Source organism: Mus caroli, chromosome 15 (genome assembly GCF_900094665.2).
Source record: "Mus caroli chromosome 15, CAROLI_EIJ_v1.1, whole genome shotgun sequence".
NCBI lineage: Eukaryota > Metazoa > Chordata > Mammalia > Rodentia > Muridae > Mus > Mus caroli.
Window position 1 is genome coordinate 66,464,110 of NC_034584.1, and position 21,282 is coordinate 66,485,391.

General features: G+C 47.6%; 1 protein-coding gene across 3 annotated transcripts in view; it reads right to left on the reverse strand.

Moving 5' to 3' along the window:
• Trappc9 (trafficking protein particle complex 9) overlaps positions 1-21,282 on the reverse strand; it is a 481,588-nt gene that overhangs the window by 312,550 nt on the left and 147,756 nt on the right. For all 3 annotated transcript variants that reach the window (XM_029469729.1, XM_021182812.2, XM_029469728.1), the window contains one exon: positions 8,264-8,388. In XM_029469729.1, the coding sequence (XP_029325589.1) occupies positions 8,264-8,388 (125 nt within the window). The remainder of the gene's footprint in view (positions 1-8,263; positions 8,389-21,282) is intronic.

The window sequence follows — 21,282 nt, forward strand, 5'->3', positions numbered from 1 at the left end:
AATGACACACACTCAGCTATAGACCTGCCACAAACAAACCATTCAAAAATGACATGGACTCTGCTGTGGTCTACCAACAGAGTTAAATCATGAAAAAATATTAGGGTTTTCAACTAAAAATATGAATAAGCATTTCAATATAAGAGGATTATTAGCATTACCCGGAGTTAAAAGATCATTAATTACATCAACAACAGAAAAGAAACACACACACACACACACACACACGGATAAATTACCAGACAACTCAAGAGAGTTCAAAAGCAGTTTGTATTGTACAATGCATGAGTTAGGATTCTAAAAGTACTGGAAATATATTTATTTCTAAATTTACAAGACTAGAAACCCAAAACTATGCTATCAAAGATCAGATATGCCAGTAAAAGCACCTTTCATAAGAGAACTCTATGCAAAGCTCACTAACTCAGGATGGATGATGTGTAAGGACTGTGATACAGAGGAAATTAGGAGATCATGAACTTGAACTTAAGCAGAAATTCTCAGGGGACTGCCTCTCCGATGGCTACTGAACGAGTAGAGGGTTTGTATCAGGCATGCCCTACATGAGCTCATTCAAAACTAAAGGGAGGAATGCACTTAAGGTGAGGAAGGAGTTTGTGTCCTGGAGCCAGACTGAGCTCTGTGTGACTGGCATCCTGACAGGCTAGAAAGGCAGGGCTGGAGAGCCTGAGCAGAGTACACAGGCCACCACTTGTTTTCACTCTACATCATACGTACCAAATAACTGTAGAGCGCAAACCTTGAAGCCATCCTTGCCGCTTCATAATCTCAGTGGTTGCAGCTTCAAGATGCTACTGAAGCGTAGCCTTGGTGTCCCTCCCTGAGCTTTCTAGCTTGTTTAGACTCTAGCCAGCCTGTTGCTGGGACCCTCAAATCCCATGTCTCTCTTACCAGATTCCCTCCTAAATACAAGGTGTGTTCCAAGGCAGATGCTACATCATGACCAGATGAGGACTTCTCCCCAGAGTGCAAGGTTGGTTTAATATTCTAAAAAATTTAATTCATCTTATTAATAAGCTAGATTGAAAAACCCACATGACTATCTGGAAACATCTAATAAAATCTAGTACGGGTTCCTGGATTTTTTTGTTCGTATCATCAAATCAGCAAGGTAAGGTTCACAAAGGTTCACAGAGGAAGGAATGGCCAGCAGCTTCACCAAATTCCAGGAGACCACACGGAAAGCACACGCATAGACATGGGGCCATGGGCCTACTCATTCCAAAGAAAACCAGGCCTTCTTCTGTATTTGGGATCCATGGAACCCACCTCACTACAGGAACTCTACTGGGGTATTAAGGATCATCCCCATTCCATACATGACTTACTCGAAGGAACCTGTCCATTGTGACAAAGCTGGCCAACAGCAAGGGTCACTGCAGGTCTGTATGACATCAAATAAACACTGGTTTTCTTCTCTTGCTTTGTCCTTTTTGATAAAATGTAGATACTTGGGAAGCAGGGTAAGAATTATTTGGTTTTGACATAGTCTCTAAACTGCTTTGGATTTTTAGGGACTAATCATGTCACCTAAATGTCCTTACCCAAGCAAACATATTGCTTACTGTCAGTCATTCCAAATGGCAGACTTAACTCAATTTTCTTCTTTGGCAAGAATGCAATAAAAGTACACGTTTTCTGCTCCTGCCTGGCTCTTCCCTGCTGTCTGCAGATCAATCATGCTGAGTGTGATGGCAAAAGCCAGCTCACGATAATAGTCCCATGAGACCTGCTTGGCTCTGAAAAACGCCCAGTGTCCCTGGAGACCCTGCAGATGAACAGTGTAGCCCTTTGCAGCACAGGGCCATGCATTCAAACAATGGATGGTTTCTGTTGCTGTACAGCCATTAATCCTAACTATGGGCACATCCTGGGCTGGAGCAGGCAGGATTCCATATCTCTATGCAAAGGTTTTAGCCCCCAGATCAGCCTTTTAATGCCTAGACTTGGTTTTAATTATGTGCTTATGTCAGGGTTTTATGACAAAGGATGATGAAAACTCCTTTTTGGGATTCCAGGAAGTATATCTCAAAATGAACTCCTGTTTTTATCGCATGCCTGTCACTGAGGTACACCAGGAAGGTTTCAAAGCCTCTTAAGAATGCTGTAGGTAAGTCTCGGTGGTGGTGCATACCTTGATCCTAGCACTTGGGAGGCAAAGGCAGACGGATCTCTCTGAGTTCTTTGAGTCCAGCCTGGTCTACAGAGCAAGTTTGAGGACAGTCAGGGCTAAACAGAAAGCCCTTGTCTTAAAAACCAAAACAAGATGCCAAAGGCTAGTCCTACTACTAATAAAGACTAAAGGGGGGGACAAGTCAAGGTCCCCACCTCAGCTGCATCACTCAGGAGTGTCCCAGAAGTACACATTCCAGCCCTCCAGGTGAGAAGGTGAGGGGGGCCCTCCATGGGATGGTGGGGCAGGCTAACACTGTTTCAACGAGCACTGCCAAGGGTGGGGTGTGGCTCTAGAAGCCATTTCAGTGCCTTTCTGCCTCACTGGTTCCACACTCACTAAGAGTCTACATACTGCATGTGCCTGCCCCTTGCTTGCAAAGGAGGAAATGCAGACATCAGTAAGTCTCACCTCTATCTTTAATTAACTTGCAATCACCTGGGGGAAAAAAAATAACTGGCAATAAGAATACTTCAAATGTTGGCAGCTTCCGTTAGTATCCAAATAATGACGTGACTCCAGTGGCCCGTCAATGACCCAGAGTGGGACGGGCTGGGTACACCTGTCCCTCTCTCACCAGGGCTGCAATGAAGTCTGCAGACCTTCTCTCCAAACCAGAGATGGAAGTCACCCCTGTCTCTGTCTGTGTCTGTCCTCAGCAGACATCACAGCCAGCATTTAATTGTTCAGTGTTAGTCTCTGGCCAGAATGTGACTCTCAGACACTGTGCATGGCTCTGCTCCCAGCATTAGAACTGAGCATGTACTGATTAACCACTCACTAGCGGTCAAACCCTTGGATTGGATCAAAGCTGCAAGAAGGCTAGAGAGATGGCTCAATACGTAAAGCACCGGCCATGCAAGCACAAGGTTCCAAGTTTAGGTTCCATGCAGAAATCCTGCCCTGGTGATGTATACGGGTAACCCTACCAATGCAGAGATGGGACGAGAAGACACAAGGATCCCTGGAAGCTCATGGGCCAACTACGGTGACATTCCAGGCCAAAGAAAGACCCTGTTTCAAAGGATAGGGATGGGGCTTGGCAGGTGAAAGTCCTTATTGCTATTCTAGAAGACCTGAGTTCAGTTTCCAGCACCCACACCAGGCAGATCACGAGTACCTGTAAGTCCATCTCTAGGAGACCCAGTACCTCTGGCCTCCAAGAAAACTTGCATTTGTGTGCACATACCTATAAACAGACATATATATATATATATATATATATATATATATATATGCATAATTCAAAGTAAAACAAAACTATAAAGTAGAAGGCACCATAAGACCAACACCCATGCCATGTACACACAGGCACACACACACACACACACACACACACACACACACACTTGCAGAAGGTTTGACACAACAGCCATGGTGACAAAAGGTCTTGGCTTCACACTACCTAGACCTGGAGGAATGTTCCTTTGGCCTCATTTAGCACTTGTTTTAGCATTCCACAGACAACAGCCTCTCTCCCCAGCTCTCCATTCTAAATTTCTTATTAAGTTTTAAAATTGTTGAGCAGATTAAAGGATTTCTGTGAAGCTTTTATGCTTAAATGTTGCAGGGGAAATGTCCTGTCTCTGTAACTATCACTGGGACAGATTAGAAATAATTTGGAGCTGAATTGGATTTGCCATTTTGTGAGCTTTTCTTATCTACCAGGACTAATAGCAGACACTGCCCTCCCAACAAGGGCTGGAAGGAAGCCTTATTATCTGCCTTTCACAGGGTGGAAACTGAGGTCAGATAGGCCAAAAGGCTTAGACATGACTATTTCATCAATATAGCTTGAATCAATAGAGGGTGTTCTGGATCCTGTAATAAATTCAGAGGCACAGAAATTGTGCCGGCGGTGACACTGCAGTGTGGTAGAAATGGCTTGTGCACAAGCCTTGAAATCAGAAGCACCTGGGCTGGATTTAACTTCTACTTAGAGGCTGCCTGACCCTGGCCATTAACTTTACCTCATGAAGTTGTGTCCTAATTTCCCCTGAATGATGCGCAACTGCAGCCCTGGGGAACGGAAAGGTCCCTGGTAGGCGACAGAGCCTCTCTGCCACACTGCTCTCTGGACTCAGCAGGTTCAAGTGACTGTTCTCCCTGAGCTGCCAGCATTCTAGAAGAGTTGGGCCCTGAGCTTGGAACTGAATGTTTGGGAGCCATCTTGGCTCTGCTATGTAATTACTGGACTGATTCTGGTCAGTCACCCATGGCAACTGGGCCACCGTGTCTTGGTCAGAAAGGCAGATCTGGCCTGGGAGCAGGTGACTGTGGCAATTTCACTGGTGTCTTCATGGTGGTCTCCTCCAGGCCATGTCAATGTCCATATCACCATGCTGTCTGGTGAGTCCCAACCGCCACTGCAGCCTGGTCCAGTAGCCTTTGCTGAAAGAAGCCTTCTCTTTCGATGCCTCCTGCTCAGGGGCTGCCTACTCCACTGAGCATTCCTCTCCCACAACCATTCTCTGCCAACTTCCTTTCTTTCCACTTGGCAGGAAGAGGACCTACATTAAGACACAACACTTGCTGCAGAAGCTCCAGATCTGAGTTCAATCCCCAGAACCCACAATAGACAGGGAGAGGCAGCTCTGCAAGTTCTTCTCCCACCACTCGCTCGCATGCATTGGCACATGCACACTCAAACATGCACACAGACACACAGAGACATACAGACACAGACACTCACAGACACAGACACACCCAGACACACACACACTCGCACGTAAATAACTTTCATTAAAGCTCTTTTATATGTTGTCCTCTGGCTTCTCCAGATACAGGACAGCAGGTACACACATAAGAAAGAAAAAGAGGAGTGGAGGGAGGGGAAGGGGAAGAAGGGGAAGAAGAGGAAGGGGAAGGGAGAACATGTCATTTGCTTAACTTGAATTTTTTGTGGATTCCTCCAGTACAACCATTTTTAACTATAAATATTAAGTGCAAAAGCATGTACCTAGCAGCTTATGGCCAGTATCTCTGTGTGGTGTTGCTGCAGTGTCACAGAGATTCCACAGGGCCCAGGTCAAGACCTTCCCTGTGAGGCATGGGAGAGCAGCTAGTCAGACAGTGGAAGCTCTTCTCTATTTCACGGTGGCAGAGAGTACTCTGGAAATAGATGCTAGACTTTATTAAATGCTGCACGTGGCATCAGATGAAGCTATTTACTTCATTTTCCTTTCCAAGTTTATATCAACATGGAGAGTTACAACTGTGGGTTTTCTGATGTTAAACCAACCTTGCCTTCCATCAATGAGCTTCGCTCAATTGATGCTGTATAGTCCATGAGGTAGCATAGGCTAAACTCCTGCTTTAGCCCTGTTAAAGCTGAGGGGAGGGGGGATGGAAACAGTCTGCAACTGTGTTGCTTTGTGTGGGTTTTCTTCAAAATCTGTTTCTCTTACTTCTTCTCATTTTTCTTTTCATTATCATTATTATATCATCATCATCATTTTATTATTACATCATCATCATTACTGTATGCGTGTGACAGCTGGGAGAGGACACACACCACAGGATACACATGAAGGTCAGAGGACAATCTTTAAGGGTCATTTCTCTCCCTCCACCTCCATGTGGGTACCAGGCATTGAACCCGGGTCCTTGGGCACGTATGGCAAGTATCTTTAGCCCTCAGCATCCCACGGACACACATGGCAAGCATCTTTAGCCCTGAGCATCCTACTGGCCGGATTCCTCCTTTCACAGTTTTCTAAAGGAGTTTACGAAGATTTCCTATTATTTCTCCCTTAAGGAGTTTCTCTGTGAAAGGTTTTAATGAGAACTCTCTCCGTGATGGATACAAAGCTACCTGCTGACCTACCCATCCTCTGAATACAGTGCCTCGTAAGGCACCTCCCTCATCATCTCCGCAGAGCCTGAGCAGAAGCTCCCTAGCTTGGTCCCAATACTGGCAATTTACATAATTACTCCTTAATCAATCTGGCTGAAAGTCGATAAATTTCACCGACTTTCTCAAAGAACAAGCTTCTGGGTACTTTGTCTACTTCAGGGATTTAGTTTGTTTCTTAGTTCATTGATTTCTGCTGTTTTTGTTTTGTTTTGTTTTGTTTTTCATTTCCTTTTTTGCTTACTTTGAGTTTAATGTCCAACTTTTCCCCGAAGTTCTTGAAGTTGAAGTCCAGTCTCTAGCTACGCTGTAAGGTGCCACGGACACAACTGTGGCTACCGTGCCTGCCAGCTGCAGTCCCAAGAGACAGTATACTGAAAAAGAGGGCAAGTGTTCTCCAAAGCCAGTGTGCAAAGGACAGGAGGCTTAGTGCCCCCTGGCAACCTTTGGCTTTGTCAAGATTTCAGCATTTCTTCCAGCAAGTGACATGCAGGTGTGAAGTGGAAAGGAGGCCTATTTAAGTACTAAGAGGCAGAGCATGGGAAGGGGTCTGGCTCTCCAATGGCTGCACCATTGTCCCGTCTCTCTGTCTGATCCAGCTGTGCTTCCAGCAGGCAAAGCTATAGGCAGCTGTAGTAGCGCCCTACACAGCCCAACCTGGGTCCACAGTATTCAGCCAGTTCCATGAGCTGGTGCCCTCTCAGCCGGCTCTCAGCAGAGCCCTTGTCGTGTGTTGATCATATGGGACCATTGCAGGTCACATGTGATTCAAAGGGTAGTTACTGGCCCCCAATGATAGCTGGAAAAGGAGAGCTAGACAGTAAAAGTCAGAACCAATCTGAGCCTAACGAGACACCAGGCAAGTGTCTAGCAAGGGCAAAGTTCATGGCCCTACTTCCTCCAGAGCAGCTCCTGGGCTAGCAGCCTGCCACCCACTCATCTTCCCTAATATCCATTTTCTTTAGGTGTGAAAATGAAGCCCAGGAGCCTTACTCTTTCTTCCCTAAGCCTGTCCGAAAGCCCACAATGGCCAGTCTTTCAGATGAGACTCTGAGAGGCAGACAGGCCTGGCTTATGTAATTTGTGTGATAGGGATACAAGTCCAGGGCCTCAAGCATGCTGGCTAAGCACTCAGCCACTGAGCTGCAGCCTCAGCCCTGTAGACACTGTCACCAATGTCCCCGCACCAAACACAGCATCCATCTTCAGTCATCGAGTCCTCCCACCACATGCAGATAAACGGCCCGAGTATGGACACAGTTCTTGCCAGCCACCTATACCCTTCAGGGAAACACAATGTACCCGGTTCAGGAAAGTGCTTGGCAGTCCTATCACCCACGACAATACCAGTGACGATTTTATGGGTTTCACACAATTCAGATAAAATCACATCATTCCTGCTCAGATGCCCCACAGGCGGGCCTCAAGCCACTGGCATAGCCTCCCCCTACCCCACAGAACACAGACCCCTCTCCATACTGCACCAAGGTTACTCAGGGCAGCTCACAGGGCAGCTCTTCCCACCCAACTTGGGCCTTGGGCCGAGCTCCTCGGGTGGCCCCACCAGCCAGTGCTCGCTCACATTTTGGCATGGGGATAGCAAACAGCACGCCCACAGGGTGGCCATAAGCACACTCAAACTCTACGCCTGCACCTCAGTCACTGCTCAGAGCCCTGCAGCACCCCACTGTACACTTCAGAGCCGGGGGAAACCTCTGCAGGGTCTGGACTGGTGGTGCCTGGAGCTACTACTCACATACCCTCCTTGCAAGCAGCAAGCTCTGCTCCTGTTGGCCCTCGTGTCCTGAGCATCCCAGCTTTGTACAGAGAGCTCCAGGAACTGTGGGCTTACAAACCAGCACCTGCAAGAGTTGCCAAATGATTAGGAAAACTGCTATGAGGTGAATATCCAAACTGAGGATTGGGCAGTGAATACACTTCTCAAAGGAAAGAGACAAGGGGAAAATCAACTCCTCTGCTCACCGTCCTCAATGGCATGCCTGCCTTCCCAGTCTCTATGTCACAGCAAAATCAGAGCTTGCATCCCCCAAGTACACGGCACATGAGTACCCTCGGGACTGCTGTCCCGAGAAATTCCACGAGACGTGAAAATATGAGAAACCACTTTCAATCACAAGCCACCAATCTCCTTCAGAAAAGTACTCCAAATGCTGAGTCGGAAAGCGCTCTAGCAGAAACTCCGCGGATGGACTAACCTTGACGTGGCCAAGGTCCCCCGTCTTGCTGCCCTCAGAAGGGTTTGTGGGTCTGCTCTCCACTCGGGGCCGGACCACCTGGCGGAAAGGACTGGACAGGGGAAAGCCGCTCACGCTGATTCCATCTAGAAAGGAAGACACAAATCCCAAGTCAAACAGAGTTGTCTGTTTTGTGAGGCAGGGTTTGATTTGTTTGTCCAAGAAGTAGCAGGAAGGGACATGGTAGTCTCTACTCCCTGGACTAATTACAAGGTGGGAGGGCGTTCATTCACACTGACAACACCACCCCTCGGCAGGCAGCTTCCTTCTGGGGACTAGTGTGGGGAAAGTGGACTTGCATGGAGAACAATGACCCACAAGTTCCAATGGGGCTCTCAAGGAACGATGCCCTCGGTAAAGGCCCGACCAAAGGCTGGAGACCAGCTGCCAATGAGACCAGCCACCGCAAAGGGACGAGAAGAGTCTACCATTCTGCTTGCCATGTCCCATCTTGGCCCCAGCTTTTCACTCTGTGACAACCATCACTGATCCTCCAACATCCTCCAAGTCTAAGCCTTCCATAGTGCCTCCTTGGGTACACTAACTGAAAGCAATCCTTCCTCAGACTCCCAGCACTTTCTATGACCTGACATCTGTTCCTACTATGTGCTACCCAGGCCAGAGGCTGAGCATGAGGGACCAAACCAAGGAACACCGGGGACTGGAAAAGAGGGAAAATACCTATCTGCAATGCCTTGGTGCTGGAAAACTTTGGAACAAGCATACTTTGCATACTTACACATACATGCATACACACATACACACACACACACAAACAAACACACAATTTGCCTAGAAACCTCAAAAAGCAATCATCTTAAAGCTGTGGCCTCTTCACAGGCTGAACGGCTGTGCTTTCTAACCCAGTGGAAGGCAGCAAAGTAAGGCAGCAGCATCCATGGGCAGGGGCTTTTCCAGCTCCGGCTGGGGCAGAAGTTTGGGCGAGAGCAAAGCTGGAAGTGGCACAGGGCAGTTGCAGAAGCAAGAGAGACAAGCTGGGGAAAGACGTCACAGGAGATACTGGGAAGGAACTCTCTCCCACTGGGGAGCTGGGGAAGAACAGACAATGGCATGGAGCATCCCACCTGTGCTTATACCAACACAGGCAATCACAAATAGGATACGCAGAAAGGATTTGTCTGACAATTAATAGGAAGACAAGGGCGAAAAGTCGCAAACAGATGGAGGCAGCCTACCAGGACCAAGGAGCTTAGAGGTACTATGAGGATGGAGGGCATGCAAGAATGGTTAGAGTCGCAAATAAAAATGAGCTTGTAGCGTGAACTTCACAGCACCGTTTATAGCGTTCAATCTTTCCATTAGGAGAAAGGCTGTGGGCAATTTCAGGATGTAATTCTGAAATAATACTTCTCTTGAATTCATCCACAATATCACAATCATCATGACAACTGGGAAATGACAGCTGAAAGCAGGCGCTAGTCGTGAAGAGAAAACAGCTGCTCTGGCCACACCAGCAGAGCCAGCCTACAAAGGCATATTCAAGAACTGGCAAGGTGCGTGTGCCGGCTGCAGAGGAGCTGGCCTGAAAATTGAGGGACTGGGAGGGTAAGGACAGCTCTCAACATGAGTGAACATCATCCAAGCATCAAAACCATGGGTGGTACAGACACGACCTTGGAGAGACTCTCCTGCACTTCTCCAATCTTTGGAATCCAGAATTTATCCTCAGTGTCTTCCAAGGTTTTCAGCCCTTCTGTCTCAGACTGATCCATGTTCCTCCAGAGTCTCCAGCTCATGGGTAACCTGTTGCAGGGCTTTCTGCCCTCCACAACTATGTGAGCCAGTTCCTATTGTACCCAGCAGCAGCCCCTCCTCTCTGATGAACCCTGGCAGATGTGATCACGGATCATGCAGCAGGCACAAGTACATGGGGGCATCCAACTCGTTCCACCCTCCCTGTAAAGTGGGCATTGCCGTAGTGATTGTACACTACAATCACTATGAGAGAGCCAAGGTTCCAATGAGGTGACTTCTTCAGTATTACACAGCCCATCAACACATCGCTAAAATACAAACTTGGAACCACCGGCCACACTGACACAAAAGCAACATCCTGAGCTCACCAGCATCCCCAGAGGTCCAAACTATATATATCAAAACACCACCGAACCTATGGTTAGGGCTTACAAATGGCTTAGCAACCAACCCTAGTGACAGGCTATGCTTTTTTTTTTTTTAACGTGCTTCTAGAAAGAAAGAAAAAGACATGAACGAACAAGGAGATTGTGTGTGTGTGTGTGTGTGTGTGTGTGTGTGTGTGTATGGTAACAGATATCTAAAATAAACTTGAATAGAATGTAACTAAAATAAAATACACTTGCAAAGGTAAAAGAAAGCAACGGGTGTCTCGTAGGAGTCTGTCAGCGTAGGCTGTTCCAGGTAGAATATTTTTCAAAGATGCCTTCTCATGTATTCATAAAATCCATGGATGCCAAAAGAGCCCATCTGGTTATCATAAAATATGCTCAAGAAAACCAGAGCAGTAGAAGCAGTTGGCTAAAACAACGAGCCAACACTCATCCTTAATTTCCGTAGAGAAAGCATGCTTGTTCATTCAGAAACTCCGCAGTGTGTTTAAAAGTAAAAATAATGTCTATGGTGACAGTGGAATTGGAGCAGCACGGTACCCAGCCTCCATGGACAGCCTCATCCGGACACTGCTCTCCCTCCATGGGTGCACACAGTGATGGCACCAGACCTAAGGCCTTCTGCCTTTTCCATGTCTGGAGGCTTCCCATTGTCTGCCTGAACACATAGAGTGCTCTGGGGTTCCCAGAAAAGTTGTAGCTTGGGGTATAGTAGCTACTGATATAGGTGGGTAAGTGACCTTCTTTCCATAGAAGGGGATAGATTAGTTCCAGGCTTTATATGTGTGTGTGTGTGTGTGTGTGTATACACACATATATGTGTGTATATATATATACACATATATATCAAACTGCTATTAAATCATTTCTTATGGAATAAGATGTCAATCAAAAAAGTGATGATTTTTCTTGCTGCTACAACAAAACCATAGAAGGTAGGTAGTTTGTAGTTGCCCTGGAGACATGCACAGTTCTCTGGGGAGGCCACTAGTGCAGAGTGGTAGGAGATGTGGCCACAGGTAAGTTTGCTTTTCCTTCTTTTCCCTGTGTACTGTCACTGAATGGCCCTATGCTCACAGTCTGGGGTTCAGCAGAGACACCAGTGGCTTGCTAAGCTCTGATGAGAACCCGCTCTGCTTCCCATGGGTGGGTACGCTTCTTGCCAGCTTTCTGATGAACACCCTGGGAGCAGGCTGCTAGGGGCAGAGGTGTCAACACGGGTGTTCATCCAGAGTCCAGGACTATGTGTGAATCACATCTGACGGTGTCCCACTTCACAGTTTGCTGACAGCTAAAGCAGGGGTTGCCACTGTGGCCTGGGAATACTTTTATCAGTGGGTCGTTGCTCTGCAGTTGGCTGTGTTCTCTCCCATAACCTGCCTGCTCCCCTAAGGCTGTCCTCTGAGATTGGAAGAGCTGTTCAGCATCTCTGCCCTGGTCTGCTGTTCTCTTTTGAGAATAAATATGGATTTTTGGAGTTCTCAGTCTTATTTTTTTAAAGAGTGGTGTGACTCATCCCAAAGCACCTAGAAGCTGGAGGCAGCTTGCTTGCAGTCTTAACACAGGGGTATATCTCTTTCTGTCTTTGGAATTCCTAGATGCCTCAGTATTGCCACAAACATGTGTTTTGGTTTTGATTTAAAAAAAGAAAGAAAGAAAGAAAGAAAGAAAGAAAGAAAGAAAGAAAGAAAGAAAGAAAGAAAGAAAGAAAGCAAGCAAGCAAGCCTGAGATGTTGTTGAAACTTGGTTTTTCCTTGGGTTAGAAAACATCAGGATGGAGAGAATATTTAACAGTGCCCAGCACACTCGCCTGGCATGCAGTTCAGTTACTTCCTGCCTGTTCTCACAGGGTCTTCATTTGTGACCAGGAGATCACACCAGTCCTGCCGTCGACATACCCCTGATCCAGCACAAGCCCCCTGAGAATCTGTCTGAATGCATGTCGCCCTACTGTGCATATCTTGAGAGGACAAATCCAGGATCCTTGTCTCTGAATTCCCAGGTTCTGCCTACCTGCCACCTACCTGGGTGTCCCTTCCTCACTCAGCCCTTGCCCCCTCAGCCTCAAGAGCTATTCCTTGGTCTCCTTCAGAGAGCCCTGCTGTTCCCCTTTGTCATCAGAAGCAGGGGTTCCCCCCACCCCCACCCCAGGGCTCCATGAGAACTTTTCTACCTTGACCTACACTACCTCTGTGAAGATGTTCTCATCGGCCATCTGCCTTCAGGGACCAGACACAACCTCTACCTAGTTCCCGGTCCTGTAGGCTTTTGGTCCTTTGGGGAGACAGGGAAGCTCTGACTCCTAAGTTGCCCATTTCCTAGCTGGGTCCCCATGGCAACCTCATTGCTGCTTTCATACTTGTTGCCCATTTCTCTGCTTTGTTTTTTATACAACCAGGGCGGGCTGCTGCCCTCTCACCAGCCAGTGTTAACTTCCTTGGTGCCTTCTCTTCTCTGCCCCCTTACCCCTTATAGAAGGCCTCCAGGGACTAGAGACTCTGGGCCTGCAGCCCTAGCCTCTTCACAGTCTGACCGCCCATCTAGGCCTTGAGTGGTTCACTGGTGACTTTGAACAGATGTTTATTCTCTTCTGCCAACTCTTTTTTTTTTTCATATTTGAGCTGAAACGGGGAGGGGGGGCGCGGGGGTGGGTATATCTTAGATTTTAATCCTGATCTATGATTGCTTTTGGGTTGTGTTGGCCATTGCGTGTTGCTTTTGTTTTGTATTCAATGGGCTGTCTGCTTTTGCTCCAAAGGAACAAAGCTAATGTGCTGGACTGCCTGCCCATCGTTATATTTAGCCCTGCCACCTACCTGCCTTCTGACTCACAGACAGTCATTTCACAGCACCACAGCGTAGCCACGGGAAAGGTCAGCCTGTCCCTGCCTCCCTGGGGCTCGTAGGAGAGCATCTCTGCCGATTCTGACACTTCGTGCCACCCACCACACTTGCCCAAGAGGTCTGTTTAATTACCTATGAAGTACGTACATTGCTAGGCCCCCTGTTCGGCCAGCATGTGGGAAGGTTGACTTTGTTCTTCTGTTTAAATTCCGGTTGGAAAATAACTTTCTAAGCCCCTGGGATGAGGATTGGGGTGTTTGTCATTCATCAGCAACAGGTGACTACACTGCAGGCAACGAGAGCCTGTCTGTGGACCATCGATCGATCTCCTGTGCTCATCATTGCTCTCTCCAGCCAAGCTGTGGTGACTCACCAAGAGACAACTGCCCGGTGGGGGTGGCTGTTCAGTGGAAGGGATGATGATAGGTGCTTCCGTCCAAACAGGAAGAGTTGGTGTCTGGTGGAGTACGGACCCTGTACTGCTAGCTCAGGGTCCAGACTGCCCAAGCATTTCCAGTGCTGTTCTTGCCTCCCCATGCCTGCCTTCTCTACTCTCACCCAAGCTCTAACCCTCATCTTTCCTGTTTCTGCTATTGTTGGCCTCCCAACTGCAGCCACCCCTCCTTGCTGCCTTCTGCTTGGGCATCATGGCCACACTGCTGGTGCACATCTGCATCATGGCCACACTGCTAGTGCACATCTGCATCATGGCCACACTGCTGGTGCACATCTGCATTATGGCCACACTGCTGGTGCACAGTGGCTCTGCCTCTCTCTTTACTACAGCTTGAGTCACACCTTCTCGCTGCCATGGTCAGTATACAAAGTAGGCGTTATGGCCCTACCCTGAGGCCATGTGATCTTCCCACTCTCCTCCCTCATTTCTCATGGCCCTTACATCTACCCAGTGAGCCACACCCTTGCAGTTACTGCCTGGGGTGTATGCAGGACTGCTCTGCCTTCCTCTGTGCTGTAGTTACCTAGGATCTTAGAAATGTCAGCCCTCCTCCCACTGTCATTTAACTGGCATCAGGGTTACTGAAGGCTCGAGGAAACATGACAATGCTCAGCACGGTTTGTGAACCATCAGGATAGGCAGCCTTCCCCCTGGTGTAGACAACCTTCTGCTGCCTACTTGAAAACTTCCTACCCGTCCTCTGACCGAGTCATTCCAAAAGCTTTGGGCAGACTCGGTGGCTTTTCAGTGCCTGTGGCAGTGGCCTTTGTGACCTGGCAGGGCCAGCCCTCACCTGACGATTGTTTTGGAGCCATCTGAGTATTTCCCACCCCCTGCTCTTTCACAGAAATTTCAGAATCACTCTTCAAGGTAAATCTTTAAGGTCATCTGGTAGAATTTCCATCCAAACTTTCAAGCCTATAGATTAATTTTGGAAACATGAGAATATCTTATGCCATTTAGTCTTCCTATCTATGAGTATGGTATATTTCTTTAAGATGTTTGTCTTGGGCCGGGCTTGGTGGCGCACACCTTTAATCCCAGCACTTGGGAGGCAGAGGCAGGCGGATTTCTGGCCAGCCTGAAATCAGTTCGAGGCCAGCCTGGTCTACAGAGTGAGTTCCAGGACAGCCAGGGCTATACAGAGAAACCCTGTCTTGGATAACAAAACAAAAAACAAACAAAAAAAAAGATGTTTATCTTGGGGGCTGGTGAGATGGTTCAGCAGGTAAGAACACTGACTGCTCTTCCAAAGGTCTTGACTTCAAATCCCAGCAACCACAATGTGGGTCACAGCCACCCATAATGAGATCTGATGTCCTCTTCTGGTGTGTCTGAAGACAGCTACAGTGTACTTATGTATAATAATAAATACATCTATAAAATAAAAAAGTTTGTCTTGTTTAATAGTTTCCCAGCAACATATTATAATCACCTCTGGGAGACTCTTATGGTATTTTACAGATTCATTCCTGAAAGCCTCATTTTTGTGGTAAATGGTGCGTACAGTCCTAAAAAAATTAAAGTCTGCTAAATTGCATACAGTAATGAAAACAGTGGTGGCTTGAATATCCTTGGACCATAGAAAGTGATACTAGTAGGAGGTGGGGCCTTGTTGGAATAGGTATGGCCTTGTTAGAAGAAGTATGTCACTGTTGGGGTTGGCTTGGAAAGCCTCCTCCTGGCTGCCTGTGGAAGACAGAGCCACTTCCTGGCAGCCTTCGGATCAAGATGTAGAACTCTCAGCTCCTCCAGCACCATGTCTACCTGCAAGCTGCTATGCTTCCCACCATGATGATAATGGACTGAACCTCTGAAACTGTAAGCCAGCCCCAATTCAATGTTTTCCTTTATAAGGGTTGCCTCGGTTGTAGTGTCTCTTCACAGCAATGAAAACCCTCATTAAGACAAGCACTCATGTTAAGTTACAGCTTAAAGGGCTTCTAGGTTTTTGTTCATAGTAGGGCACCCTACAAGATCATAGCATAATAATTCCCAGCATTCTCTGCTTCCTTCCAGTCCTGTTGCTGTTGGTAACTATCTACCAAGATACACAACTATAGCTGCCACCACGAAGCATTAGTCTTGCTTGTTACAGGAAATGAAATATATCTCTATTCTCTGCTGTCTTTTTAGTCCTCTTGGCTTTAAAAATCACATGAAGATATTCATTTAGACTTTTGGAAGCAGAAGCCTCAAATCAGTGTCCATGGCCCTCCTTCATCTCAACATGACGTTTGAGGCCCATGCCAGCGCTCACATGTTCTCTTGCTGTGTGGTATGCTGCTGTGTCAGGTCAGGAGCTCAGCCTTTCTGCTTCTCGTGGACATTTGGGTTGTTCTTGGTGGAACTGCTGGAGATGCTCTGTTTGCACTTAGGCAAGGTCGGGAGGCTTAGAGCCAAGCTCTCTTCTCTTCTCCCTGCTCCTCTTCCTTTTAATGCTTTTCGTTTTGAAAACTGAACCCAAGGGTTTAGGGATGCTAAACACATGGTCAACTGTCACCTGCCACCTGCTCACAATGTGTGCTTAAGTTCTCTGCTCTTTTAATGCTGCCTTTTCATGACCTGGTCTTCCCCCAACCCCAAAGACAGGGTTTCTCTGTGTAGCCCTGGCTGTCCTGGAAATATCTCTGTAGACCACGCTGGGCTTGAATTCACAGAGATCTGTCTTCCTCTGCCTCCTGAGTGCTGGAACTAAAGGTCTGTGCCACTATGCCCAGCCTAGAATTTCTTAATTTTGTTATCAATTGGTTTTCCATTTGGTTGGTTGGTAGGTTGGTTGGGTAGGGGTTGGTTGGTTGGTTGGGTAGGGGTTGTTTTGTTTGGTTTGGTTTGGTTTGGTTTGGTTGAGTTTGGTTTGGTTTGGTTAGTGCTACTCTTTGCCTATGGAATCTTTGCCTACGTGTACGTCATGGAAACTGGTGCTTTACTTTTTACACTGAGGGTTATGGCTCCTTTGAGCTAGCCTCCCTTATCCCCTCTCCCTTATAACTACAGGCTCCTCTCTTCCTCTCTCTCATAGTTACAGTCCCTTCTTCCCCCTCTCCCACATAGCTACAGTCACCTCTTCCCTGACTCCCTCACAGATATGTACTGTATGCTTTATGTATCTTCTCCAAGGGCTGTGCTTTCTTCCTGGCAGCCTGGTGTCCAGTGCTGTGGAGCTCTGCCCTACTGGCCTGTTCTGTGTGATGCAGAAAGGCAGCTGCTAGCTACACATGGCTATGAGCACCTTCCATAGTATACGGTACACCAAAGCATCTAAGGGATTACTGATTTCACTGGATTTTAATTACTTTAAGTAAATTTTTTCCAGTGGCAACTATGTTACACAGCACAGGTCTAGAGGGAAAGACAAGGCAATTTCACATAAATTAAAAAGTAGCATTTTGCTAAACACGAGTCATAAAATGTGTATGGTATTGAGTATGTGGAAAGGGCTGACCGAATTTAAAGGGCGCTAGAAGGATTTTCTTCAGGCGTGATGCTGGGCTAGGGTTCTTAGCATGAAGAGGACGTCAGCAGGACAGAGCCTGGAGAATGAGGATGGGGAAAGTGGCTCTCTGAGTGTATGCAGAACCTCTGGGCAAAGAAGAGCTCGCATTTCAGGAGTGTAAACATTTTCTGAAAGGGGTGTGTAAATGCACTCATGCGTGCACACAGGCATATGTAAGTGTGTGTGCTTCTGCGTGGGGCAGGGAGAGGGGAAGGGAACTGAGGGGAAGAGAAAGGGAGAAGGAAACAGATGAAGTCAGTTCTTCAGGGGCCTGGGCTCTCAGTGTAGAAGCTAATTTGTGAGGAGGAAAGATTCCGTATGACAGTGGGTGGGGGGGGGGAACTTTTGCTCTTCATAATTGTTTAAATCAATGCTCTGTCTTGGAGCTTCGAGCCTTGAGTCTTGCTGGCTGCTTAAATGAAGGCACAATGCTTTTCAGATATGTTCTGATGCATGGATACAAGCCCACTGTGTACAGTATCACTGCCTTTAGTTTGTCCTTTGAGTCACTGCCTTTTAGAGGACAAGTGTTGGGGGAGGGGCTGGAACATGCCCACCTATTCTTATAAACAAGGCATTTCCACTTGAACCTCAAAATGACAATTCTCTGGTTTGGTTTCCCAAATTTTTAAATCTCAAAATAACCTATGCTAATTCAACTGCCCCATGTGAGAATCAACATTCGCTTGTTTATGTTTCTCTTCCAGTAGAGAAACACATATAAATAACATTTAAAAGAGAAAAGAATCAGGGGGGCTGGAGAGATGGCTCAAAGACTAAGAGCACTGGCTACTCTTCCAGAGGGCCCAGGTTCAATTCCCTGCATCTCCATGGTGGCCCACAACCATCTGTAGCTCCAGGCCCAGGAAATCTGACACCTCAATTTCTTAAGCACCTAGCACAGACCTACAGGCAAAATACTGAAACATATTATTTTTCAAAAGATAAGAAATCTATGTGGGAACATAAAGGACATGTTAGCACCATCAGGACCACTGCTGTGGCTGTGCAGCAACACAGTTTGCCAGTGTCAGAAGGGCAGTGATCAGGGGAGCCTGGTCTTAACTAGTTTTCTTCCTAGAAAATTTGCTCAGACATCTTTGGGATCTGCACCCAGCCATGCCTCTCAATCCTTTAGCCCTGCCCTCTCCTGCACAGTATTCCTCCATGTATCCCAAGAGGTGATATGGATACAGTGGGTGGTGTTGCTGAGACCTGAAACTCCTGAAAATCTCAGGAGATGAGAGCCACCTTAGGTGGGAACCTGATTGGCCCAGTTGTTCCCTCCTGTCCCCAAATCACCACAAGCAGAGCTCGGGTGACACTTCCTGTCCAGATGGCCCACCTGCTTAAGCAGTCTCCAGCACACTCCGCTCCCTGGGAAGCATGCCCAGCTTCTATAGTGACTTTCCAAGAAAGCCCCTTGGCTGCAGGCTTCTGTGGCCTGCCTGACACTGCCACACCTCCACGCTGCCCAGACTGGCCTCCGTTAAACCCATTTCTACTCAGGCCCTGTTCAAGGGCCTTTATCTGACAAATAAAATCAGTTGTCCCAAGCCAGTGCAGCCCTTGAACCTTAGCTGGGTTCATGACATCACTCCCCCAAGTCCCCAAAGAAGGAACAGGGACTGAGAGCATTCAGGCCCAACCCTGTGCTGAATCCTGAGAAGAGATGCCGTAAAGGAAAACAGCACTGACAAAGTGAAACAGCATCCGAGGATGCCACAGGGACTCACGGGAAATAACCACCTTTGCCACCACAGCTCAATAAGGACAGAAGCCACAAGAGTGTGACAGAGGGTGGCTGAAGCCGGGCTCAAGTGGCAGAGGGATGAGCATGAATGCAGATCCACCGCTGGAGACAGCATCAGAGGCACAGAAGCACCTCAGAACACCCTGCACTAGGCGACAAAGGACCCAGCCAGGTAGGAATAGGGAGAGTGTGTGAGCCCAAACTGCTGCACTAGGCGACAGAAGGACCCAGCCAGATAGGAATAGGGAGAGTGTGTGAGCCCAAACTGCACTAGGCGACAGAAGGACCCAGCCAGGTAGGAATAGGGAGAGTGTGTGAGCCCAAACTGCTGCAATAGGCGACAGAAGGACCCAGCCAGGTAGGAATAGGGAGAGTGTGTGAGCCCAAACTGCGTGGGACCTTGCACGGGACAAGAATCCACATGATTAGAAAAAGGTGATTTTGAGAAGGGAAGGCTAGAGACAGGTAGAAGAGTTGCTGGGAGCCTGTAACAGTTTAAGTAAGATGCCTAGTGTGCCACCCTAGGTGGAGGGGAAGGGCAAGGCTACAGAGGAGAAACAACAGACACATCTGTAGGGCCAAGAGGATGAGATGAAAGTGCACCTCAGGTGGAACACAGACGATGACATCTGCAAATGGCCTCCGTTAGCCTTCAAAAGAGGGCATCTGATGAGAGGAAGGGGGCTCATAGGAGAAGACAGTGAGAAGCCCCAGGCTAGTGCTCACAGCTGGTGTTCACCAGTGGGGAGCCCTGTGCCCTGTTGTAACCCAACACACAATCACCACAACATCACAGGTCAGAGTCCAGGAATGCTCTGTGCCGAAGTCACACTACTGGGCCCTTCTCAAAAGGCACCAGCAGCAGTGCCTGAGCGTAACGTTCACCCTCTGACACCAGGCCTCATCACAGGCAGGGTCATTGCTCCCTTTAAAAGGGAAAGCAAGCGGTCTCACTGCCCAGTCAGTAATGCTTCAGTAGTTCACCTCTGTACCCAGCTAGAAGCAGTTTTGTTTGCTCTCTGAGGGTGGGAGGCAGAGGCAGAGCCAGACCAAACATCTCTGTGCAGGGCCGCCACCCTGCCTGGCGATGCCTTGGACAGATTGTCCACCCTTCTGGGACTCGGCTTCCTGTTCTATAAAACAAACTGATTAGACGAGATGCCATCTCTAGCCCGCTCCCTGGTCCGTGAGGCTGAAGAGTCCCTCCTTCCCATACTGAATCTGAAATGCCATGTTTAATTATCGGGTCCAACAGACACCGTCGGTGGGGAAGGCTGACATTTCTTTTATAAAACCAAGAGCCGAAGAGCACAGAGAAAAGGGAAATAGAATTAAATAATTAATTGGGAAGGAACCAAAAACAGAGAACGTGTTCACTGTGTTGTCAGGCCCAGCAACTGCAAACAGTTGTTTCCACCCACGGCATCAGTCCCAATAAAATCAAAACACTAATGTATCGATCCCTCTGAGAGCACCTTGCTCACTAATGTGTCCTTGAGACAGAGAGAGACATGGAGCAGTCTGACTTGATCTTCAAGATACCTTATGGAAAACTCCAGTGTAGAAATAACTTTTCAATCAGACCAGACATGGAAGCCTGCTGGGTGAAAGTATTATGACAGATATGTCTACCTTGTTTCTTCTTTTAAAGATATTTTATTGTGAACTGTCACACTAATGGAGAAAATGCCATGAGATAAATGTGTAGATTCTGAGGATGCAAACACTCAGCACCAAGAAAAGAATCCTCTCCTCCCTCCCTCCCTCCCTCCCTCCACCCCCCCCTCCTTTTCCCTGATTAAAACTATGTAAGATCCTGCCAGCTAGCTAGCAAACAGGCTTGTTTTGCCTCATGACCGTGTAAACTATAACCTCCTCCTTCTGCAAGGTCAGCCTAAGCCTGCCAGTGGACCCCTGTCTGTCTGTCTGTCTGTCTGTCTGCCTTCATATCCCCACTCTCTGAACACGAGCCACAGACACTCCAGTGTAGTTGCCATTTATCCTCCGATCTGTCTGGCATTTCATTATCTTTCACTTAAAGCTCTTCCATTCTTGTCTCCTTGTAGGGTAGTGTGTGTGTGCGTGTGTGTGCGTGTGTGTGCGTGTGTGTGTGTGTGTGTGTAAAACATACTACCATCCCTAACATTCTTAAAAATGTTTTAGTGAGAATGTTCAGAAAAAGATGACTTATGCAATAAGGCCACATCAGGGAAAAGAGAGAAGGGCCCCTGGGTCCCCCCACAAATCCATCTTCTGCATGAAGTTTAGATTTAAACAGAGGATGATGGAGATATATAACTAAGCATATTTAATCAAGACTTG